The sequence below is a fragment of the Scophthalmus maximus genome, chromosome 17 (assembly GCF_022379125.1).
Source record: "Scophthalmus maximus strain ysfricsl-2021 chromosome 17, ASM2237912v1, whole genome shotgun sequence".
NCBI lineage: Eukaryota > Metazoa > Chordata > Actinopteri > Pleuronectiformes > Scophthalmidae > Scophthalmus > Scophthalmus maximus.
The window spans coordinates 13,186,922-13,211,480 of record NC_061531.1 but is presented as its reverse complement, the minus strand read 5'-3'; the positions used below and the strand labels follow the sequence as shown (position 1 = coordinate 13,211,480).

General features: G+C 42.1%; 2 protein-coding genes across 3 annotated transcripts; one reads left to right on the top strand and one right to left on the bottom strand.

The window, feature by feature from the left end:
* Window positions 1–142: 142 nt before the first annotated feature.
* Window positions 143–23,037, top strand: tbcd (tubulin folding cofactor D). Of its 2 annotated transcripts, none has more exons than XM_035615169.2 (39): window positions 143–813; window positions 945–995; window positions 1,114–1,211; window positions 1,388–1,489; window positions 1,636–1,782; window positions 2,097–2,152; window positions 2,733–2,865; window positions 3,947–3,992; window positions 4,829–4,961; window positions 5,191–5,324; window positions 5,412–5,472; window positions 5,598–5,672; window positions 5,833–5,927; window positions 10,430–10,586; window positions 13,239–13,296; window positions 13,389–13,418; window positions 13,749–13,834; window positions 14,454–14,534; window positions 14,630–14,703; window positions 14,843–14,960; window positions 15,486–15,546; window positions 15,648–15,670; window positions 15,752–15,783; window positions 15,894–15,956; window positions 16,037–16,113; window positions 16,204–16,285; window positions 16,397–16,515; window positions 16,635–16,726; window positions 17,087–17,227; window positions 17,998–18,081; window positions 18,443–18,601; window positions 18,915–19,053; window positions 21,231–21,352; window positions 21,522–21,593; window positions 21,699–21,785; window positions 21,893–21,980; window positions 22,457–22,566; window positions 22,681–22,765; window positions 22,903–23,037. In XM_035615169.2, exons 1-39 carry the CDS (start codon window positions 636–638, stop codon window positions 22,909–22,911), a joined length of 3,558 nt encoding a protein of 1,185 aa, XP_035471062.2. In that variant the 5' UTR covers window positions 143–635; the 3' UTR covers window positions 22,912–23,037. The 2 variants fall into 2 exon arrangements, with proteins under 2 accessions (XP_035471062.2, XP_035471060.2); XM_035615167.2 differs by having other exon boundaries at window positions 144–813; window positions 22,888–23,037.
* Window positions 5,992–9,819, bottom strand: znf750 (zinc finger protein 750). Its single transcript, XM_035615188.2, has 3 exons — window positions 9,646–9,819; window positions 7,044–8,332; window positions 5,992–6,915 (listed from the first exon to the last, which is right to left on the bottom strand). Exons 2-3 carry the CDS (start codon window positions 8,309–8,311, stop codon window positions 6,378–6,380), a joined length of 1,806 nt encoding a protein of 601 aa, XP_035471081.2. The 5' UTR covers window positions 8,312–8,332; window positions 9,646–9,819; the 3' UTR covers window positions 5,992–6,377.
* Window positions 23,038–24,559: the final 1,522 nt, after the last annotated feature.

Here is a 24,559-nt window from a genome sequence, read left to right as displayed (position 1 = left end):
GTTTATTAGAAACCGCATGTCACGTTACACTAAACTCTTTTGTCCCAGTCGGGGTCCCGTAGGATGATGATTCTGGTTTTCCCAGGGATCTGATTGGACAGTAGTTGGACTGGCGCTGCACTGGTGACTGTTTTGTTTCTGCACACACAGAACCGACAGCTAGAACAGATCCGTGAGGAGATATTCGCTGATTTTTTTCTTTTACGAAAAGTGTATTGGATTAAAATCGCTTACTACCCGTTTAACTACCGATACATTTTTCTTTTCCACGGCAATAGAAACACATTCTGAGCTATCTGTTGGCACTTCTCGCTCGCCGTACCGTACCGGGGAGGGGCGTGGAAGCAGACTACGCACTTGCGGGAGCATCAAACAGCGATAGGTATTAAATAGTACATCTATGGTAATAATGCCACGGTTTTGAGTAGTGAAATCATTTTCAGTTCGCGTGAAGTCAATACGCACTAGAATAATTACCTGCCAAGGTTTCCAAGGCTCGTTCCATCCACACTCGTTCTACTGTTTTGCTAACATTAGCTAGCTAACTGGCCCACAACTTACAGTATACCGCTGAGCGCTAACGTTCGTTAGCATCCACAAGGGGACTCTTTGTGAGGTAAAGGGCTTTGCAAAAAATGGCCTTGTCAGACGCAGACAGTGGCTGCTCTGGTGGCGAAGATTTCGACAATGTTGTCACAACTTGCCTCTTGGGCGGCTTCAGCGAGAGCGACGGAACCAGAGCTCTCATCTCCAGCCTGCAGGAGGTCCACGGGGACACGAAGGCAACGGAGTCCACCACACACAGGTTCCTGGGTGAGACAGTCCTCAGCAGAGTTCACGAATCCGCGAATAAACACGTCTTTATTAGTCTAGTGCTTTGCTCATGTCGGTGGTTTTCAGATTGCTCGCAGTTCCATCACATTCTGCCTCTTATTGTCCCACAGTGATAATGAACAGATACCAAGAGCAGCCCCATCTGTTGGACCCACATCTAGGTACATTATGATAAGACGGACTCTGATTCGTATTGGTGCTCTAGATTTATTTTGTGTGTGCATTATTAAAACGCCCCCCCCCCCCCTTTTCTTTTTATTCCTTTCAACTTTCTATTAGAATGGATGTTGAACATGATACTGGATGTTGTGAGAAGTGAGAAGTCTCCCTCTTCACTGGTTCACTTGTGCTTCAAGTTTCTCTACATCATCTCGAAGGTCAGTATAAACGGCATCTTTGCAGACAGTAGCTTGGCAAGTCAATGAAAATCCACTGCTACAGAGTAAAACCTGAATAACTTATTTTACTTACATAGCTGGATAGCTAATTCAGCAATCCTGCTCGGTGATACAAGCCGTAGAGTGTGTTATTTATCTCTTTTTTTTCCTTCTAGGTTAGAGGTCACAAAATCTTCATGCAGCTTTTCCCCCATGAAGTTGCTGATCTCAAGCCAGTTCTGGACTTGCTCTCCAGACAGGATCCCAAAGACTCTGAGGTGAGACTGGCATTGCCTACCATGTGTAAAAATAATAATAATCCAGTCCCTCACAGCTATCACACCTCTCTGCGTTTTCCTCCTGCAATTTTGGCTTGTGTTTATGTTTGTTCTAAGCAGTATGTTTTACCATGTATTCATTCCAGACTTGGGAAACTCGCTTCATGCTATTGTTGTGGCTGTCAATGACGTGCCTCCTACCCTTTGACCTTTCTCGTATGGATGGACATCTGGAATCAGACGGTAGCATGGCCAGGGAGCCAACTATGGACCGCATTTTAGCTATTGTGAAGGCAAGTCAAGTATTAAAAAAAATCTTGATTTTTGTTTCGGTTTTAAGTGTTGGGGAGATTGGGCTTTATGTCTAGGTTTCTGATCCCCGTAATGGATTGTCTTTGTTTGCAGGATTGGCAGATCCTTAAAAAAACTAATCTTTGTAAACTGTCTAAAAGTTTGGCAGCAGTAATTCTATGTAATACAAAGTAACTCTTAACAAAGTGCCCTCTGTTGTTTTAGAGTCAGTAATTACCGCCAAAATAATCACCATTGTACCTCCCTTTCAAAATTGAAATACTGTATGAATAACCGTGTCTTTGCTTGCTTGCAGTCTTATCTAGTCGTCACAGATAGTCCCAGGAATGCTGCACCTCTACTGGTATCAAAGTAAGTGCATAAACAGGTGATTACATAGTATTTTAAATTTTGTGGTTGTCTCCCCTCCAGTGATGTTGATAGACGATATGAACAGAAATTATCTCAAATTCAGTTATTCTTTTTGATCATATTTATACCATGGAGAACTCAACAGCAACACATTTCTTACACACTGTCTGATGATGAGCATAGGGTGTCTATAGGTTTGGCCATAGTTCAAATCAGTCTCAGGCATATTTGGAGTCATGACAAAGATTCCAGTCTCTGCCTAGAGTGGCTTCACAGCTCAGTCTGTATTTCTGAGTGCTCAGGGTGAGCATGCAATCATACTGTCCTGAATGTTGTTTTATTAAAATTGTCTTCATTAAAAGCTACCAGAATTGATTATTCAAGTTTTTCTTTAACTTGTCTATGTTATTTAATTTGATTAGTTAGTTTGATTATACTAACTAGGTTAAGTTATTAACTGTTAGTTTTCCAACCAGTAGAGGGCATGCTTGTTGTTAGAATGTCTGTGCTGGCATCTGCCTTTGTTTATCCTAATGAAACCTTTTATTTCTTTCTTGTCTTACTGTGCATGACTGTACAGGTTCATGACACGCCCCGATGTGACACAGAAGCATCTCGGAGCCTTTTTGGACTGGAGCCTCGCCACTATATCCCAGTGCAATGACCAGTTACTCATAGACATTGTTGTGCTGGATGGTACTCTGCAGTCTCTGGTAAACACACGCAGACACACTCACAGATTACACTCAGTTGGTTGTGTGTGTACGCCTGCCTGTCTGTTTGTTCTGAGCCGGTGTAATCTGTGGGCACTGCTGTATTAGAAACTGCCACGGGTTGTTTACAAGAGCTGACATGACTGGTATGCTTCACCCAATAACTAATGTAATTCTGGCAGGTGTGTAGTGCACCTGCTGCGTGTGTTTTCTCCAAGTGACTAACCCTCAGCTTTAAGATAAATAGTTCTCCAGCAAATGTGATCAGGGTGTTGGGTACTTTGTTGCAAGGACGCCTCTCGCTTTTTTTAGCCAGCGAATATTAACTGTTTGAAGTCACTCCCTGTCAACTAAGGTAACGTATATATATCAGCCCTCAAGCAAGTACATTGCAATCACATCATTGGCACGTAAACTTGCGTAACATGTTTAGAAAGTGTTCCTTGGTAATTCATGTATTGTAATGAAAAGATCTGGCAGGCCCCAGCCTCTGTGGTGCCTGGGTGTTCGAAACTGGCTCTTTCTGTTCAGTCAACAACTCTAAGATCCCTGCTTGTATGCAATGCATAAATGTTTTTTTGTGTACATTGAGGTTAAAGTAATAACCAGAAATTAATAAGTGTGCATAGTCTGTGGTATGTATGTACTTAGGTTTCTGGGAAAACCAGAATCATCATCCTACGGGACCCCGACTGGGACAAAAGAGTTTAGTGTAACGTGACATGCGGTTTCTAATAAACAGAGGGAGGGTTTGTCACACTAAATAAACACATAGACTCATTAATATTAGTCCTTATATTAATTAGTTTGAATTCATCAAAGATTATTTGATTCCTGACAGAATCTGAAAAGTGGAAATGTTTGTTCATACTTACCATTTCAAAATGTGTGAGGCCCTCCCAAATGTTACAGGCGTAGTATGTTAGATTGCTTTTTACTATTTTCAATAAACACCTTAACTGAAATACTATATTGTAGTGTGTATACTGTGTATCTATTCTTTGTTGGAGCAACTGTAACAAAACCAAATTTCGCCCATGGATCAATAAAGTATATCTGATTCTGATTTGTCTCTCCCTAGGCAACGATTTTCAAACATGGAAAACGAGGTGACCTCCTACAGTACGGTAGGCTCTCTTGTTTCTCAGTTATATCTACGGTATCTGCAGTAGAGTGGTGAATGAGTATTAGATTTATTTGCTGTGTTGTAGGCTACTCAGCAGGTCAACGACAGTTCAGGTGACCCCAACTTGAGAACAGTTTTGATAGAAAACTAATAATGATAAAAGAAAATATGAGAATAGCAACAGATATTAGTTTTTTCACCTCTGTGAAAGCTCAAAGACACACTTTTGTGACCTTATTATGTAATTTATCGTACGTGGACTGTAAAATGGTGGACTGCATAGCCCATAGTAATGTCATTTAATATCATTTATTAAAGGTCATGGCAGCAATATGGCATTGTTGAGATGACATTTAGAATTTCCTGAATAGGAGTTGTTAGTGAGTGTTTTTGTTACATTCAAAGCTTTCAGTACATCTGCTTCTGCCTATGGAAACAGACTTATTTGTGTTTATTGACATGTCCTATGTTTGATTGCATCGGGTTATTTTCATAAAGTATAGTAAGCAATGATCTGTGAGTTTTTACTGACAAGTTATCCAATGCACATTTCTGGCAGTTTCTGTAAACAAAGTCCAGTTGTAACTGGTTTATGAACCTCATCCAAAACATTTGGGATTGTCTGTCCTTTGTGTACCTGAGATCTGCAAATATCCTTTATGTAAATGTTAAAATATCCAGCCCAAAGGCATTGTAAACCTGCAAGATAGAAGTATATGCCTTTCTTTGCCTTTTTGCCAGAGGTATCAAAAAAACCCAACTTGTATACTATGTATATTCAGGTATATATTAATTTATTTGATTATAATAATAATGAAGTCTCAATGTGTTTTCCAGCTCCTAAAATTCTGCAGTGTCTGGAGCAGAAACATCTGTCAGAGAGCAACCAAGCCATGCTGAGGAAGCTTGGTGTCAAACTCATCCAGAGACTTGGCCTCACCTTCCTGAAGCCACGTTTGGCTGCTTGGCGGTGAGACACAAAACCTATAAATACATTAATTGTGTGGTTGCTTAAAATTTAACATCTAAACACAGGAGTGCCATCAATTTAAAGAATCTTGTCAAGACACAGTCTCTGTTACATTACGTCAAATGTGTCACTCACAACACACTTTATTGTTATTAGTAAGAAGATGTTTTGCTCACGAAGTGGCACAGATCTAAGAGTCTTAAAAAACAATGTGTGCCTGTTTTTTCAGGTACCAGAGAGGCAGCCGCTCCCTCGCCGCAAACCTTTCCGTGTCCCAGTCGGCTACAGCTGCTGATGCTCCGACTCCTCGTGCGGAACAGGAGGAGGACTATGATATACCTGAAGAAGTAGAGACAGTTATTGGTGTGTTGTGGCCTCCCCCTCCGGTTTGAAAAGTTTGTAATTGCAGTGCGTCTGCTCAGGAAATCAGGTTTACATGTTTTTTTACAGAGAATCTGCTGGTGGGACTAAAAGATAAGGAAACCATTGTGCGCTGGTCCGCGGCAAAGGGGTAACAATCTGTCCTCACTTAGCAAATTTGTAACAGCTAATAAAAAGTCATCCTTGTTGCTTCTTGTCTTCTTGCATCTCCAAAATACTTTATTTTACTTAAACTTATTTTATCCAACCCTTCAGCATTGGTAGGTTGGCTGGGAGGCTTCCCAAGGAGCTGGCTGATGAGGTGGTCGAATCGTTGCTCGACTGCTTCAGGTAGGTTCACGCGTCAGTGATGTTCTGCTATTTATCATTTATTTTCATAATCTTTTTTCAAAAATACCTATCACACAGGGACACATTTTCAAGCAGCCCCATTATTCTAGAAAACAAGTTGTACTTTTTGACCTGCATTGTGTGTGTGTTGTGTTCCAAGCTTCCAGGAAACCGACAATGCTTGGCACGGAGGCTGCCTGGCATTGGCAGAACTGGGTAGAAGAGGCCTGCTGCTGCCTTCCAGATTGCCAGATGGTACGTGTTTGTACAAATTCACACTGAAATCGTTATTACGAGATGCATGGACTATTATAAATGATTCAGTTTTTGTCAGTTTTTTATTTGAAATATTTACATTTACAGTGCATCACCACATCTCAGATTTAAATATTGAGAACCCTTATAAAAAAGCTTTTCACCTATTCAAATCAAGTATGAGAACAAAACATAATGTGCACAAACCTGTGATAGCTTGTTTCAAGTTATCAAGTTTTCGTATTTATTTTTATTTTTTACAATTGACCATGTGACAGTTCTGTAGACATTGTCATATCCTCCTCTACTTGAATAATTAAATCTTTCAGTGCTCAGTTAATATGTTAACATTAAGTTGATCTGTTCATGTTGAGGCTTACAGTGGTAAAGGTTGGAGACATTATGTGCTTATTACCAAGTATCATAACAGTCATAGTTTAGTTGTCAGCGTCAGCGAGGCCTCCTCCTCAGAACCCGTCCCTGAGCTTTCGCTCGCTTCTTTGGTTTATGGCAGTTGTTTTCAGACTGGCCACTCTTTGCTCTCTTCAGGCCAGTTTGCTTCGTCTCCTCTTGAGAGCCAAGACTTCCAGTACCAGTGGAATACTCTGCGGGCCTGTCTGCAGTGCTGAAGTCACTCAAGCAGACAGCGGAGCTTGCACTCGCTAGCTGACAGAGTGCCAGTGCTGCAGTCTGCCTCTGGTCACACGTCTCTTCATCCAGCTCATCGTACGGCCTCTGCTGAAGATTTTCAGGGCTGCTGTGAGAAGCTCGAAGGCTGAGGTTCAGAGGCAACTCATCCCCCTTCAATTTCTCTGAATCAGAACACCTCAGTCTGTGGTCAGATGGACTATTTTCTTTGTGCTGTCTTCTTGTTGAGAGGTTGAGTGGAGCCAGATCTTCTCTGGTGTCCTCTTCATCTTGCTCCGACGCAGTTTCAGGACATGGCTCAGAGACGGATGTGGAGGAATAACTGCTGCTCTCTGCCGACCTGAAAGGGACAGACCAAAACAAACATTTGAAGGACTGACTAACATTATTGTAAATACAATAAACTGCAGCTTAGTTAAGCCAAAAAATAATTGTTTTTCTTTAAAAAAAAAAAGGGGATTTGCTTACCCTCTGTCCACATGCAGAATTCTTAAATTCAGCAAGCTTTCAGCAGACTCCTCTTGTCTTGAGTCAGGTTTCATGTTTTGCACGGCTGTAGCTGTGTGTTCTAGTTGGGTGTTTGTCTGAGAATCACCCATGCTGGTGTAGTGCAGTGCCTCTGTGTCTCTCTGGATGGTGTGTGCATGGCTGGGTCTGTCCGGGGACCCCAACGCCGAACAACCCTCTTTAGGGCTTAGCCTGGTCCCTTTGTCCCCACTTTGCCCATGGTTGCTCTGCTCTTGTGCAGACGTGCTGAGGCCATTGTGTCTGGGATGTGAATGCATGTATAAGTCATAATCCTTGGGCCTAAGGGTTTGGTCATAAAAATCCAAAGGAACATATCTGGGTCCCGCGATTGGCATGGAGAGCTCATGTGGTCTGTACAGGGTGTAATGCATAGGAGGGGGCGGGTGAAGAGGGTGGCAGTATCTGTATGCGTATGTTGGAAAGAGGGAAGTGTGAGGTGGGGCTATGGGCTGTGGCATCACGGGCCTCTGGGGATCCAGAAACTCCGGCTGGAAAGAAGAAGAGTTTGGCTCATTTGCATGGGGATTTCCCGAGAGGTAGTACGGATACAGGGGCCGGTCAGGCAGGAGATAAGTCGGGTATTCAGGAACCACGGGAGAGGGTAATGGTTTCAAGGGGATGGATGATGAAATCGTGCCCCATGGGAAGCCCGGGTGGTTGAAAGCCGGAGCAGGGGTTTGCGAATCCTCTGACTGCTGCACAGATGACTTGAAGGCTTCGGCTCCATCGCGGTTGGGTGTGACAGGGGAGAATGCAGATGGGCGTGGCAGAGACGTGGCTTCATTGCTCTCGCTATTCTCCCTTTCTGTAACTGTATTTGGTGTTGTAACATTCTGGCTGTCTTTATTCACAGGACTCTCACACCCAACGTCTACCTCTTCTGTGTCCTCTCTGCTCACATCTTTGTTCTCCTCAGCGTCCTCTTTCTCAGGACTGTCTTTCTGAACTGCTTGCACGGGGCTCGGACAATCCTTGGATATGACAGGGACTCCCTTTGCTACGGCTTTGACCTGCCGGGCCGTTTGCCCCGTTTTCTGTGACATCAGGGAGATGGAGTTTTTACACAAGTTGTATTTCATGTGGTTAAAGAGATGGGACTTTTCGTTGCAGGTAAAAGGACACTGGAAACACTGATACTTGAAGGGTTTGCCAGGCGGTCGGGGAATGTAGTGGGGTCTTTTTGGCTTGCGTTCTTGACCAGTCTCCATCTTGACTGTAATGCAGGTTTTCTAAAAAAAAACACAGCACATTGCAGTTTGGTCACTGAGTAGTGAGGCTCATAAAGTTGTTTGGCTGGTTCAAGTGGAGAGAGGTTCCTACTGGAACGTTGTTTTCTCAGTGTTTCTTTAGCTGCTCGCTCGGTCAAAAAAACCTCTAGCTACACAAAACACTGCGCCCTCGGGCAAATTTATTTCTAACTGTTCCTTCACACTGTATTTGACACCAGGCAGGGAAATACTTAAATATATAATGATAAACTGTCTGCTGTATGCAAATATGAACCTGAATCTTTGCATGCGTGCATTCCTTTCCTGGTGGAGTTTTGTTTAAGCGGCAGTGGCCTACAAAGGATTCTACTCGCCGTGTGTGTTCACCTGTCCATCATTCGGAATTTTCTCCACTCACGTCCTGAAAAGTTAGGGAGTTGCTAAGGCGCTTGGTAGGCAGTTGTTGGGCAGACTAGACGCTTACTAACTCAGACCTGGGGGGCATGCAGAGACTTGCTTTCTCCCTCAACCTTACTAAACTCTGCGCTGTCGGCGTGGGAACCACCAGCCACCTGCTTCCCATGACTACACCTGCGGGATACACTCATTCATCATTTGATGAGCTCACAAGCTTCGGAGATACTAAAGTGTGAGATGTTATTCTTAAATAACGTTTCATGCAATGCACCGGACGAAATAGGTGCAGTCAGTGGCATCTGAAGCACTCCGAGTCTGCCTTTGAAATGAAACATCACCTAAAGCTGTGAGTTACGTGTAGCTGGGTGTCACTTGGAGGAACCTGCTTGTCCATGCGCTGTCGCAAGAAGTTGTCACTCAAGTTTCTGGCCAACTGTAGTAGCACGCAAAGCCACTCCCTTCTCAAGAAGTGAAATGCATTAGAAAATCCCATTTCGAAAGGATTGCAGTTCACTATCAATAAACCCAAAGATGTCTAAAACACTGTTTAAAAGTGTGGTCCTATGAGCTGAGGTGTTTTTTTTTCTTCTTAATTACAGAAAAGTCTAAATATATTGTAAATAATAAAAGGCTATGATATTTAACATTTAATATTTTGAACTTTTTTAAGAAGGTCCTCTGCTGAGGAGGGGTAATTTGAACATTACTCGTGCATCAGTCATTGCAGCGGCCATTTACAATCCATAGGTAAGAGGTGCATGCAAAGCTTATTCTTACGTTAAATATACCTAACAATTGAGTGAATAGTACCTTTATCTAAAAAACACAAAAAGGCCTTGACATAGTGTAGTATATAAGTAAATGTAACTTAACGCTTCTTGCTTATTAATGAAGGCAAGATAAAAAAAATTAAATACCTTCTCTTGGTGTAGCAACGGTCTCCTCTCCCGAGTATTTAACCTGCGGAGGTGTTGCTCCACACAGTCCACAGCCAGCGTTAGTGTCTCGTCAGGACATTCACTACAATATGTGCTGAGAGTTGAGAGTGTGCCTGTGAATGTGTGCGGCGGTGCATGTGTGTGCTGTGTTTGGTGATGTTAGTTGTGTGGTGAGTTCCTCTCTCTGAGGTGTTGTCTCTCAAGTGGGTGGGGCTTCATCCCAAACAGTAGGGCCCTCAGGCAACATCGATGCACTTGATATTAGTCGAGCCTCGAGGGATGATTTACATGACGGGGTCTTCCTCTTCCCTGCTCCCTTCTCTCTCTTTTGTGGAAATGACCACATGGGCCTCATTCGCCAGATCCCGGATAATAACAATCTAAATTACATAAACACCACGCATCAAGTTTCAAGTCGAGCTCAGTCGCAAAATCGTCATTACATTTGCATACATGCAGGTGAAATTGTTGCTTTTCTTGTTCCGTTTTATTTCCCATTATATGTGAGCAGAGCTCAAAGAAAATAATACATCTAATCACGTTCTGTGTTTCCCTAATACCACATAGAAGTCCCAGGATTTTGATAGTTTCTTGTCCTCCATCTTATTTTTGCTTTAAATGAATTATTGTGATTCCAGGTAACTCTCCTGACTTTTTTAGATTGCATACAGTATATGTAACATGCTTTGGACATAGCTTTCTTCTCATGCTTTGATCTAAGCTTTTGTTTCTGAGATAAAACTGTTCTGTTGTCCGCTTGCAGTTGTGCCACTCATCATCAAGTCCCTGACCTATGAGGAAAAGAGGGGAGCATGCAGCGTTGGTTCCAATGTGCGTGACGCCGCCTGCTACGTGTGCTGGTCTTTCGCCAGGGCTTATGAGCCCAAAGAGCTCAAACCGTTCGTCACTGAGATTGCCAGGTAACCCTCCTCTTCGTTCCCTTCCCATGCAAACATCACATGCAAAGGTTGCTGAAAAACCACGCCCTTCAAATTAATATTGAGGGTGTTGGTGTACCTAATGAAGGTGAGTGTGTATTTGTTAGCCTGATAAAAAAAGAACAACTAAAACAAACAGTTCTAACATAATATGCATATTAAGCAATCAGAAAGATTTTTATGTGCAGCTCAGACTGAATTACTGTGTGATTGTATTTAACAGAGATGATACATGGATTTTCCTCTCAGCAGTTATTTACTGCTTCAAACCAGTTTTTCTCTAGTAATAGATGCGTGTCCCCACGTAACCAGCACGAATACTCGCCTGTTTGGTTTGTGCCTCTGCAGTGAAAAGGGTTGCAGTGGGCAATTTATCTTAATTAAACACACGTTGGGAGACTTCCCGTATTGGCATTTATACATGACAAATCATTTAAATCACAAGGTACATACATTTCATTGTTGTGTTTTGTCTCAGTAAAAATGTCACTGCTACCAAGCAGTAAAAACGTCCCTGCTACCAAGCAGCACATGCCGTTGATGTGGCTCGTTGCCAATGTTTCTTTTGTATAAATTAATATTTGCTCCTGTGTGCCCTGTCTGACACAATAATGAATCACTCTGTAGTTAAAGGAGCCCCATGTTCTGAAACGCTTCCTATCGGGAAAGTCAATCGAGTTGAAATACATAGGTAGGGAGCTTGAAGGACATTTGGGGATTTTTGTGGCATTATAACCACCACAGGTTTATTTATAAGGTCCCTGTCACATAAAAAATGAAGATCTAATTGTAGAATTCAATATTGTTTAGATATTGTTGCACATGCAAAGATGCTTTTATTGATTTTATTGATTATTATTATTATTTAACAATCTTAGCAGTAGTAGCCGATGTATCCACAGATTATTCAAACCATGTAAAATGCTTAACAGGCAGTGAAATAATAACCTTTTTTTTCATAAACAAACCATACTGTTTTTAAAAATGGGAAAAGGAAATAAGAAAAAATACAGCAGGTGAAATGTATAATCCTTTGGGCATTTTGCCATTTAGACATATGTTGACTTTTATATTATTGCTCTTTGTGGCTTTTCTCTGACAATCACTGTCAATTCAGCATTCAGTCTTTGTTTGCTTTTGAGACTTTTATGTAAAAAGGGACCAGGATGCTTATTCAGGCATGTTAAATCTTAGATTCTGACTTTGTTTTTGGTCAATATACAGTTTTTAATGAAGCTGAATCTAAATGCCGAAATGCTTAATGCCTTAGAGCGCCTTCCTCCAGGATCAGAAGCAGGAGTTATCCCTCAAAGTGACGAGTAAGACCTTGTACATCTAATCAGCGACCGGTGCAGACAAACTGAGGTGCAGTATCATCCAGTGACGTGCACTCAGTCTTTGTCAATAGTAACGGTTTGCCTCCTCCTTGATCTCTTTTCTCTCGCAAACGTGTATGGACCTGTGGCCTCTGACTGTGCAGACCAGCTCAGCAGAGTCAGTTTGAACCCCTACTACCTTTTATAATCTGCATTATCATCAGTAGTCGCGACAACACCCTCCCTTCCTCGAGCCTGCAGGATTGCCAGGTTTCGCCTGTTGCTTTAGGTTTCGGTCGCTGTTTGGCAGCAGCGCCTCCCACAAGCTGGTTCCTGCTCTATTCATCACAGCTCAATGACACTTACAGAAAACTCACTTTTCTGAATGTGGGACTGACTGTCTTGGCCGCACGTGCATACACAGTAGTTGTATCTCTACTTCCACAGTTACAATTACTGAGATACAATGGGCATGATCCAGAGTGCAATCGTTTTGTTTCCTAGAGCCCTCGGGGTAGGGGCAGTTAGTTAAGCTGCAAGCCTGGATCTTTCTGTAAGGAAGCAGATAGCAAGGAAGGAGAGCAAACAAAGCTTACAGCAGTTAGTGTAGGTCTGTTTTTTTGATCTATAAGTATGTTGCGCCCCCCTTAACCAACTGACATTCACCCCTCCGAGAACGTGTAGAGGCAATGCAGAGTGTGGGGATGCTGAGGTTCAAAACGTTGCCACAGACAACTTCCCTTTTTTACATCGTGGTTAATCATATGTGCTTACGTAGCTGTGCCGGGAACCTGTGCAACGCAAAACAATAGAAGAAAAATTATAATTATCTGTTTTATGGTGATGATGTAACCTCGCCTTGGACATCATTTTAAAATCTGAGTCTGAGATTCTTTACAAATTGCAAAGATGTTGATACACTGTCGGTGCAGTGAACAAGGACTCACTGAGGAGGTTAGTATCTCAGTAACGGAAATGTGTGAATATATGCCAATTTTTCCAAAAATAGACAATACAAGGGTTTATACAGATAAATATAGATAAAGATACATATTGATTGGTTTATTGTCAATAAACAAAAGCACAGAGAAGCACATTTGATACTTTCCACTATGCTATAGTTGGAAGAAATACATTTTACATTACTCATCCGTAAGTTGTGTATGATAAGCAAAATAGAAATTAAAGTTAATCATTCAGTGACAAAAAAACACTATTAACAAAGTACTGTGACTGCACACAGTGTTCAGCTCCTGGTAATTGTCTTGCATCAGATCATTTATATTCCCCAACTCACAGTTTGTGTTTCTCTCCGCAGTGCTTTGCTGATCACTGCTGTGTTTGATCGAAACATCAACTGCCGCCGAGCCGCCTCTGTAAGTTCCCGGCTTGACCTCATCCAATCTCTTTGACTAAAGATCTACAGTTACATGACACAAGTTGACTTTAATGTCTCATTTTGTCCCAGGCTGCCTTCCAGGAGAATGTCGGCAGACAGGTTTGTGACTGCAGTATTGACTCCTTGTGCATTATGACTAACAGAATCGCTGTAATTTGAATTTTATTTGGTGCCAAGTGGCCAGGTCTTGCTCGAACATGCCTTGTTACTAACATGTTTTGAAGGAAACAGATGGCCTCCCAGTTCGCCTACCAGCCAATGTTTGACTTTCCAACAGTCCTTGAGCCATAAAGCACTAAAAAAAAATTCAATTTGGAGCCAAATCACTTGTTTCCCATCTCACTTTTGCTCAGTGATGAACAATGTCGACCATTCTTACACAATCCCCTGAAAACACATCAGCTCATTGTTGCTTGTTTGTCTCAATAGGGAACTTTTCCTCATGGTATTAACATTTTAACCGCAGCCGACTACTATACTGTCGGGAGTGTCAACAACTGCTATCTGACCATCAGGTAAGAAACATAATACTCACGAGGGAAGTTCATAAAGTGCCTAAAGTGTGTTGGCAGCAGGTGTTGTCCCATTGACACAGGTTTTAGTTTAGGGTTCATATCACTTGTAATCATCTGGAAGGAAACTGTGTCAGGAAGTACTGGACAGAAAATAGAAAACTTATAATTATTTCTGGTTACTGAGGCACCCAGAAATACTTTTTAACACATAAATCAAAATATTGAAAATTGTTGGCAGAAAATCAAAGCCATTTAAAACTAGTGTTGATATTAAAACCCACAATTTAAGGGTTGAAGATACTAAATAAAGCATGGACATTTCTATGTTACTATATACATCATGTGAGCAGTTTAGCACCTGATGTGTTAGAAGTGAACAATGTGTGTCCAAAACAAACGGAGAAAAGCTACAACACTTTGAGGATTGTTCACCTTTGGCAGAAATGCAGAAGAGCAAATATACAAGCTGTGAAATGGAAAAAGATGTTAGCCTCAGGGTGTGACTGACTAAAGGCCTGCACACAACAAGGAACATAAATAGATAAAGTTGATTTTTTGTTTTTCCCCCACACATGCCAGATGCTGGAATTCATTCTCTGCTTTTTTGTTGTTCTCGCAGTGTTTACATCGCTAGTTTCCCAGAGTACACCGGTGCCATGATAGATCATTTAATTGCCATGAAGATCAACCACTGGGATGGGTAAGTGCTTGTATTGTCCTACCCATCGTGATTTCAGCAAATATGACATAAAAGATATCACAGTTATGTATTTATCTCTCATGTCGTTTTTGCAGTGTGATTCGGGAGCTTGCTAGTAAAGCGCTTCACAACCTGACGCCTCAAGCCCCTGATTATATGGCAACAACAGGTAAACAATGTCACCTCACCTGTTCCCCAGGCAATGTAGAGCTTTCAAAAGTAAAAAGGCCTTTTTGGAACTGAAAAGGAACTTATAATTATTGCTCATGAGTAGATTGACCATGTGCTTTACGCCTTGTTGGTTTCAGTTCTGCCGAAGTTGTTGTCCCTGGCGGTGGGTATCGACCTCCACAGTCGCCATGGCGCCATCCTGGCCTGTGCAGAGATCATACATGCTCTGTACAAACATGGCCTTCAGACTGACAGGTAGACTTTTCAGTATCATCTCACAGGATCATAGAGACGGGTGGATGTCCCAGGCTACGTCGCATTTCCCATCTTTAAGCTTGAGCTTCATTGACTCTGAAAGATAAACACCTCAGGTTCATGTTAGTCCAAAGGGACTTCCAGAATCCTCAAATGCTTTTCTAGCCAAATAAATAAAAAGAACAATCTGTTTGTCACAATAAATAAAGTTTTTAACCTGTCTCAAGTGTTTTGGTTTTTTTCCTTTTTGTTTGGATTAGGAAGCAAAATCAAAACTTGAGAAAAGGGTTAAAAATATATTTTTATTCTGCAGGGGACAAATTGTTTTCTACCAGGTGGTTAGAAGAGTCTGACAAATCGAATTATTCTAGCTCTCATTCTTCATAGTCATATCTTGAAAACTCCCCCTGATTAAGCCTTTGGCGTGAATTTTATGTTCGCTAGAAAAAGAAGACTTGGGAAGACTCCAAGCTCCTTCTGACTCTGTTCCCTGAATTGTTGCTTCTCCCTGTGTTTATCCTGTAGGACCGTGGTGGACATGATTCCTTCAGAATGTGTGGATGCACTAAAAAACATTCACCAAACGGTAAGAGGACCTCAAGTGGCACCCCCCAAAAAAAATATTGCTTCAAATTGCATAAACTATGTCCACATGTCTTCTTACTGATTTTCATTTGACACTTTCAGCTACACAACAGAAAACAGTACAGGTAGGAAGACTTATGTAATTATCATTGATTCATCTCAAGTGTCATTTTGGATTCATGTTAAAATTATGCTCTTTTATCCAGGGGTTTTGGTGGAGAACTAATGAGGCCAGCAAGTACGTCTACAAGCACAGTGGTGTTTAATAGGTCGAAACATAATAAAAATCATCAAGGGCAGTGATATTTCACTATTGTACAGCTGATTTTATTGTTTTTGTCTATGCAGTGTGCGTCCTCATAGAAAAGCTGTCCCTGTCCAAAATGCCTTTTAAAAATGACGCCGTAATTGGTACGTAAGCTATTTTAAACAGTTTCATTTCATTCAGCCTCAGTCCTGAAAGTATCTGATGTTGTGACACTGTGTTTCAGTTGACTGGCAGTGGCTTATTGATGACACCATACAAAATCCTTATCATATGTCTAGTGGAGCGAAGGATGGCATTATGGTGAGCTTGATCAGCTGGTATGTTTCTTTGAAATCACTGAATTCACTATTTGTTGTTTACTTCTCACTGGTCTCCCTCCTGTCTCTGCAGGTTGCAGTGGTAGCAGCCTTGTCCGCCTTGTGTGAGGAATACTACAAGGACCAGGCAGGGCAGGCTGACCCACAAATCCAAGGTAGGTTGAATATGGTTTCATAATGCCACAGGCCATACTCTACTTGTCTTAATTTGAAACAAATCTCTGAGTGCTGTGTGTGTGTTTGTGTGTCTACATGCACGTGTGTAGATGTCCTGGTATCTCAGTACATCGAGGGACTGAACAGTCAAAGGATGCTCACTCGCTGTGGATCTGCCCTGGCCCTCGGCTGTCTGCCAACATTTATGATCCATGGCAAACTGAAGCAGGTATGTTTTAAGTTACGTGCACATTTTCAAGACACGTGACAACTTCACTGCCTCAGTATTTAGACATAAAGTGTGTGTGTGTGTGTGTGTGTGTGTGTGTGTGTGTGTGTGTTTGGTAGATCTTTGAAGGCCTCCAGCAGATGTGCGCTGTCAGCCAGAAAGAAGGGAGTTTTACTGAGGCGAGGAGAGATGCAATCAGAGCAATTGCTCAGTAAGAATTCATGTACATTTCTATTGACTTCTTATCTTCTCATTCCTCTCTCCTCTTCTTTCTATTTTTGTATTTTAGTTATTCGATGATGGTTCAGGCTCATGGCACAAAGACCCCTCTGTCTCGCCTCTGTCCTTTGTCTTGCCTGTCTGCGAGCTTAACTGCGTAGTTGTGTCGGCTGTAAGATAAACATTTGACTGACTCTACCTGCAGGACCTGAATGACATGTTGGCCCTTTGGCTTTTCCTCCTCCTAATTAAAAAAATGTATCTAATAACCCCCTGTCCATGAGATATCCCTCTTGTTGTCCCCTTGTTGAGTATTTTTTAATTGTGTGAACTTTTTCTCACTCTCCATTAGACTGTGTTTGACGGTGGGCGTGTACCCCCACGGTTCCCCAGACTCTGCTCTCTGCTCAGAAAATGTATCCCAGGTGTACTGCACGCTGCTGGAAAGCATGAATGACTACACGACAGATAGCCGAGGAGATATAGGCGCCTGGTGAGTGAAATGTCCTCAGCGATACACATTTGTAAATATAATTACAAAGACAGTCGCACTAAGCCCACAACACACATGCTTGTTTAATTTGCCTAAGGCATTAGGAATGTTCTCCTGCCCAAGCCCTCTGGTGTTTTTTTTTCTGTCCATCCACCTCGGGACATGAAGACATGACATGCATGTCTGTCTCAGTAGTAGCCCCAGGCCATGCTTACCGACTCGCCAGGAATGTCACCAGGCTTGTCACTTGCCCTTTACAGCATGGGATGGGCTCCTTCTGATTCTTCCCTTCATTCTTTTTCTTGAATCTGTTTTTCTCCCCGTTTAGACTTCTTTATCTCTCCCATCAGTATTTCTTTCTTGCGTGAGCCCGGGCCCACACAGGGACACATTTCTTTCAAATTTTTTATTATTGCAACATAAGTATTTGTTATTTTCTTCCTCTGTCACATTTGCAAATAGGCCAATAATCAGGGCCTCCGCCGTTTGCCTGTGCACCTGTTTCAGGGTGTGACCTTTGAGTGAATGCCTTGATTAACATTTCACAGAAGTAAATTGTGCCCTGCAGCCATGAAGCTTTTGTCAAGTGACACTGGAATACAATCCTCAAATGTCTGCATGCCTCCTTTCACCAGCTTCTGAATCATATGTGTTGTAGAAGACTATTTCAAAGGACTTCTCTGCTTAAACAGATTCTTTTGACCATGGTGACTCTGGTCAAGCCCCATATCAGTTTCAAGCTTTAAGTCTTCCTCTGTCACTTTGCCCAGGGTGAGAGAGGCCGCCATGACCAGTCTGATGGGTGTTACTGTACTGGTGGCCAGCGGTGCTCCAGAGATCCTTTCGCCAGACATGTGAGTATAAATCTGAAAAAACTCAGATTGACTCCGGCTCTTAGAGAAACTCTTCACTCTGTCACCAGCTGCTTTGTTCATGGCCTTGAGTCAACTTGATGTCAAAAGGTGTGGCCACAGTAACTTAGTACTAAGTCTGTCCAAGTTGGATCAAATAGGTTTTGTAATTATAGAAGAGGATGAGGGTAAAAAGTGTACTCTTACAGTTGATATAAAAAAGAGTCATGTCGTGGTAGAATGCATGCTGATTTGCTGATAACTTATTTGCTGATTTAATCATACCTCAGTTAAGTATTCTACCATAACTTTCTGATAGAATTACAGCACCTTCATTTCTTTTTCGATCCATTGTATGATGCAGCGTGAGTTCTATGATGTGCTGCCTGGCCAGGCAGGCGGCGGAGAAGATTGACCGATACAGAGCCCACGCAGGCAACATCTTCCTGCACCTCCTCCATAGCATAGAGCCTTTGGTACCTCACATCCCCCACCGGGAGGAGCTGGGGAACATTTTTCCTGTGTGAGTTACTCCTGTCTTTGAATAACTTACTCTGATAGTAGCAGTAGTAGTATTTTTTTACCAGACATTTATTCCATGGGTTTGTCTGCTTGCTAAATATACAGCACAGTGCAAAAGCAATTGATTTATTTATCAGTAGAAAACTAAATCAAATCAATATCTTAACCATCATTTACATCTAAAACAGCACAAAGGTAAACTTGTGTACAGTTTTTTAAACTTTTGCACAGTACGGCACATGAAATATTAAAACTTGACTTGGAGCAGTTATATGCAGCAATATTTGTTAATCTTTTGACTCCCGCTTGTTCAGTGAGACGACCACCAGTCTGAACTGGAGTGCTCCATCCCAAGCTTTCTCATACATCACCCAGCTGCTTGGACTTCCTGAGTACCGGTACCACACCCTGCTCGGCCTCACCGTGTCTGTGGGCGGGATCACCGAGTCCACAGTAGGTCAACTCCTGTGATGGGCAGAGCATTGTCTTGTAGAAGATGGGTGAATAATTTAAAGTGAAAAAGCAAATGCAGACACTTCCTTACAGGACACAAAGGTTCAATGAATTAGTATAAATTAGAAACTGTGGCTCCTTCCCTGGCTACATCCACATTACTACATTTTCGTTTTAAAACGCATCACCGCTGCTACGTATATGCCTGCTGTCCACAGAGTTTTTGAGCTCCCAAGTACAAGTTACACATCGTCATCAGTCCAAGAAAAAAGACCCCGCTCTTTTCACCATTGCCATTTCTCGTTTTAAGTGTTTTCTGTAACTAAGTAACCAATTGCAGAGAAGACAATCATGCACATGCTGAGTGTACGTGAATGGTCACGTGATATACGTTTTTTCAGGATTTGTTAATGTCGACTGGGATTAATACTGATATGAAGTTAAAAGGACGCGTGGAGGGCGATCGTTTCAGTTTTTTAAAATGAAAACGTGGTAGCGTGGATGTAGCCTCAGTTAGATCTCAAACCACCTGTACACCGATGGGATATTTGGCACCTGCTTGTTAGCACAATCTATGATATAGTGGCCCCAAATCACGTGTCACGGTGTCACTCACCAGTATTTTATCAATCTTCATTTCCACTTAAAATGTTGTGTTGGAGAAGCATCTATAATTTTAAGCTCCCATTTTAATGACACAAACAAAACGTTCACATAATGATGAGACAAAAGAAAGCAATGATGCTGATGCGTGTGGAGTTTCAAGTTTTTACTGCTGGTGTGGAAGACAGAACTCCCCTGAAAATGACATACATTAGGTCAATAATAATAATTCAACTCTGGATGGTGATTATCCTGCTGCAAGTAGGGACAGGCAAAATCAGCTGTTAATTGTTATGGTCTGGGAGGAAGTTAGACCAGCAGGGGGAGCCATGTGCTCAGACATCTAGCACAATAGTAATCTGTCTCTCTTTCGAAGACCTGACTTTCAATGAATCCTCACAATCACAGATCAGACTGTTTACAGGCAGATTTACTGCATCTCACGCTCTGTGCCAACCACTTGAGCTTCAAGCACCCTAACCCTATCCCGACGCATCCAGAAAAATCCTAACGTGTCCCTGCTGGTCAGAATTTCCCATCAGTTGAGTCTTTTTGCATCGCAGTGCTATATTACAACTTTAAAAGTCTGTCTACTTCATTCCACTCTTGACCTTTTGCTCACCATCACTTGGGAGGCTCAGCTGGGGCCCCAAACCAGTGTTGATCCAGTTCTCCCTCCCCCAGTTTGACCTTACCTGTTAAAACCGATCATTGGAAAAAGGTCCTTTTCCCTTCCCATAAAGAAAGTTATTTTTAACTTTTAATGTAAGTGGATATAATAAAGAAAAATAGATTTAAAACCTGTAATAGCAGCAGTGAGGCCAGTAATGCTGAACTCTTCTGCCAGCGGAGGCCGTAAACATATTCCCTCGGAGACGATCTGGCTCTCGTCATGCTTCTTACCACCCGCTCTTCCAGCGTTTCTCTGCCACAGATACATCCTCTGAGACGGGAAGGACTGATATGTTTGTACAGGGTTGCAAATGCAGGAAACTGGGCCAAAACTGCATTGATACGTGGGCCAACATTACCATTCTCACACAACAGGCACATCACAGGGGCCGGAGAGATGGAGCATCCACAAACTTTCCAGGAATCCCCATGAAGGTGATAGAGGAGCATTCAGTGCAGCCCTGCAGAGGCCAAACAAAAGAACCTGTCCTAAATAAAGTCCCAACACTGAGGAAAAATAAATCCCCTTGTAGATGGAAGTATTTCCGGTATTTCTGTGTTTCATTTTTGGGTGGTTGATTCTTGATGAGGAAATCAGACACAAAGGTTCAGTGTAACTATGTTTATCTACAGCCCACAGAGTCAAGGTTTAACACTTTCGTTCCCACAGTCTGATGACTTCATCTCTTTTACTGTTGTTCTTTCCAAGGCCCCTCAGCTCCACACTCATTCTCCGATAAGCACATGGTTCATTTTTACGAGCACAGGGTTTTTTACAACATGGGAGTGATGTTATACACAAAATGACGGTAATCGGTACACGGTCGTGGTTGCACCCAACCTCGTCTTGTGTATTTTCAGTTGGCTCCCACATTAACTGCTGCTCACTGCCCCTTGTTCAGGTGAATTTCTCCTCCCAGTCGTTGAATGACTATCTGACAAAGATCCAGGACAATGATGTTGCTCTGGCAGAGTTTGGAGACACTTTGCTGTCCATCTTCAGAGACAATCTCCACAATGACAGGTACACACACACACTTTTTAATTTTGCTTTTATTATTTATAATGAATAGTTTTTTAATAATTATTTTCATGATTACTGTTTAGTTTTGATACTGATGTTCTTCCGTGTCATTTCTATAAATCCTCTGCGATGTAAGTGACTGTTGTCTTTTCCTGTAATTTTGTTTTAGGGTGATTATTCCTTTACTTAAGATGCTCAGTCAGATGCTGACTAACTTCGATATCTTCACCAACCAAGAGAAGTAAGAGTTTTATTAAAACAAACACGAAACAAAAAAAGAAAAAGGATGATATCAATGAGAACTGAAGATTTTGTTTTGATTCTCCTTGTGATTTTGTGTCTCAAGTCGTCAGTTCTGTGTGGATATTTTGGCTCTTTGCAAAGAGTGCAAGAAGTCCAAAGATATTTTGAAACTGCGCACCTGTACAGCCGTGTAAGTCTCCCAACTCATTGATAAATATAAACACGATACAAAGAGCTAAAGCGAAAAATGAATGAATGAACCGTTCCGTGGTGACCGTGCCGACTGGTGTTTCCCAGCTTCTGCGGGTTGTTCCAGTTCCAGGGCGATGTGAGAAAGAGCGCTCTGTCCCAGCTGCTGATGCTGCTCGGCCATTCCTTCCCTGTGGTAAGTTCACAAGACGAGTGATGCTCACCTGTCCTCAACACATATATGAAACATGATAGAAGCGTCACCGTGAGATTGACCTTTGTGGTTTTGGGGGCAAAATGGCTGGACAACCTTTGGATGGATTCAAAAATTAGATTTGGAATTCATGTGCCCCTCAGCATGGATTATAATGACTTTTCATTGTGCACCATTACCAGGTCAAAGTTTTTGTTTGTTCAATCCTTTTTATTTCCAACTAAATACCTGCAAAAATTAAAGATATTCACATCAGGCTCAGCTGTGTAGTTATGATAAGTAACTGCTAGAAAGACAACAAACACACTCAACCAAGAAGGTGTACATGGTCGACATAACTGCCTTTAACATCAGCGTATTAACATTGTCATGGTGAGTGTTTGTGTTTTTACTTTTCTTTGTGTAACAACAAGCGAAGAAAGAAAAAAACATGAACATGTGTTTTCTGACAACTGCAGGTGAGAAAGAACACAGCCAGCCTGATGTATGAGATGCTGGTGACCTGCGACGATTTCACTGATCCAGAGGTGCTAGATGATGTCATGACCCTGCTGAGTGATACTAATTGGTTAGTTGGCCACACTGGATGCTGTTATTATATTTTTTATTTTTTTGAATACATTAAAAATCAATTCAGTGCCGAGAGTGTGTATCATGTTATCGCTCTGGGTGTTTGTTCCAGGGAGAGCGACCTCGCCACAGTGCGGCCTCTCAGGAATCAGCTGTGTGACTGGTTGGGAGTCCCCAGGCCCCAGCCGATCGCCATGGTAACTATTTCAACTGACATTAGTGGGTTCTGAGTGCTTGATAGGATTCCTGTAGGAACATGCCAACTTTATATTGTGTGTGTTGGACTTGTAATTAACCCTCACCCCTCTTCTTTCATCAGCAAAACCGTGTCCAGGTCCCCTGATGACCTGCGTCTGTGAAAACCAGCAAGAATTAACGTAGGTGGACAAACTCCTGTAGAAAACTATGAAAGGACCAAGAATGCTGCCCTCCTGAGAAAACCATGACAATAAATGGATGAAAACACAAATTATTTTATTATTATTATTATTCCTGCACCTAAACACGTCTGTATTTAATCATCGTTTCCTGTGCATCTCACTTTTCTTACTTCTCTTATTCGCCCCATTTGGAAATGGTTCCACTGGAGCTGTTTACTTGTTAACCTGCGCCCGGAACAACACAGATATGTGAAACCGACACCAGAGGTTGCGTACACTCCGGGGAATTCGTTGCCTTTAAGCCATTTTGGCTACAAACCACGGAGAGTGACTGGGGCTCTGCCTTCCCTCGGGTACCACGCAGACCTACTTTCTCCGCCTCAGTGGAGGCGTCAGTCCCCGGCCTGTGCTCCAGGCTTTGTGGAATTTGAAAGTGACCACATTGTTTTAGCCAATGCTTCTCTGTCTCACACTGACAAAGGTACCACTATTGATTTTTCTTTTTAGAAGGTTTGAGGTTGTTTATCGTACATTGCAGAAAATCCATAGTCTTGTAACCATCGATTGCGTTATATTTTGTCTGCAATCTGATAATTTCATCTTGGTTCGTCCTTTCCCTTGAAGACTGAAGTGTTTTTTGGATCCTCATAAATCTGGCCAAAAAAAAGAAATGTCTTTTCATGTTATTTTCATTGGATTTTTATGTGTTGCCACATTTGTTAACATCTGGCCATCAGTGCCTTTTTTTTGTTGGTTATTCTTAAACAGCTGATGATCATTAACTTTTATTCCAAAAGCCATAACGTTGGTCTCCACTAACTATTTGTTTTTACCTGTTTTACAATCGCTAGTACCTGGATTAATGGTGGCCAAGAAAAACTGCTATATCCACAATCATATTGTCCATCGTCTCATCGCTGTCTTGCTCGATAACTGCTTGAGTCGGTGTCTCTGACAAGTTCCTCCGGTGGTAGCTCTCGCAGCTCATTAACAAGGCCACATTCACCCTCGCCCTCCACGGGTGTTGTTGAATTTTGTCTGGGCAGCTCAATATTGCCGCAGCCCATAATTCGACTTTAATTAATTCCCAGCCAGATTGAAATTCCTGCAGTCACTAATGAAAGAAATGGTGTGTTTCTCTTTGAGGCGGATTGATGGTAAAGCGAGCAGCTTTGCTACAGTGCTCGGGGTAGAGAGGAATGCTAATAATTCTGAAAAGGCTTACAGTTCGCCGGCAGTAGCCATGGCAATTCTTCACATACAATGGTGGCCTTTTAGCAAAGTGGAGACGGGGGGGGGGTGCTGCTGCTGCTCTCTCGTTGACTCAGTTTGGTGTGATATTAGGAAAAACCTCCTTGCATTTTCCACTGTTCTGGTTATTATGACATAGTGGTAGCCATAGCATTATGGAGTAGAGAAGGTAATAATGTTTTAGACAGTCTTTAGAATATGGTCTCATTTTCTACAGTGGTAGTATTACTTTGGACGGCATTATTAATGTTTTATGACTCCATATCCAATCGTCCCTTTTGAAGATAAATGAATAATACACATTGACAGGGTTGTTAATCATATTCAAAAACAGTTTTTTTTTCTTTGCTGCTTTTCACT

Bases quoted from the DNA above. Each gene is read 5' to 3' on its own strand.
- znf750 (XM_035615188.2), bottom strand. From the start codon at position 8,311: ATGGAGACTGGTCAAGAACGCAAGCCAAAAAGACCCCACTACATTCCC. The intron at 6,916-7,043 runs GTAAGCAAATCC...TGTCCCTTTCAG, and splicing joins ATTCTGCATGTGGACAGAGG to GTCGGCAGAGAGCAGCAGTT.
- tbcd (XM_035615167.2), top strand. From the start codon at position 636: ATGGCCTTGTCAGACGCAGACAGTGGCTGCTCTGGTGGCGAAGATTTC. The intron at 1,490-1,635 runs GTGAGACTGGCA...TATTCATTCCAG, and splicing joins AGGATCCCAAAGACTCTGAG to ACTTGGGAAACTCGCTTCAT. The intron at 14,961-15,485 runs GTAGACTTTTCA...TTTATCCTGTAG, and splicing joins CATGGCCTTCAGACTGACAG to GACCGTGGTGGACATGATTC.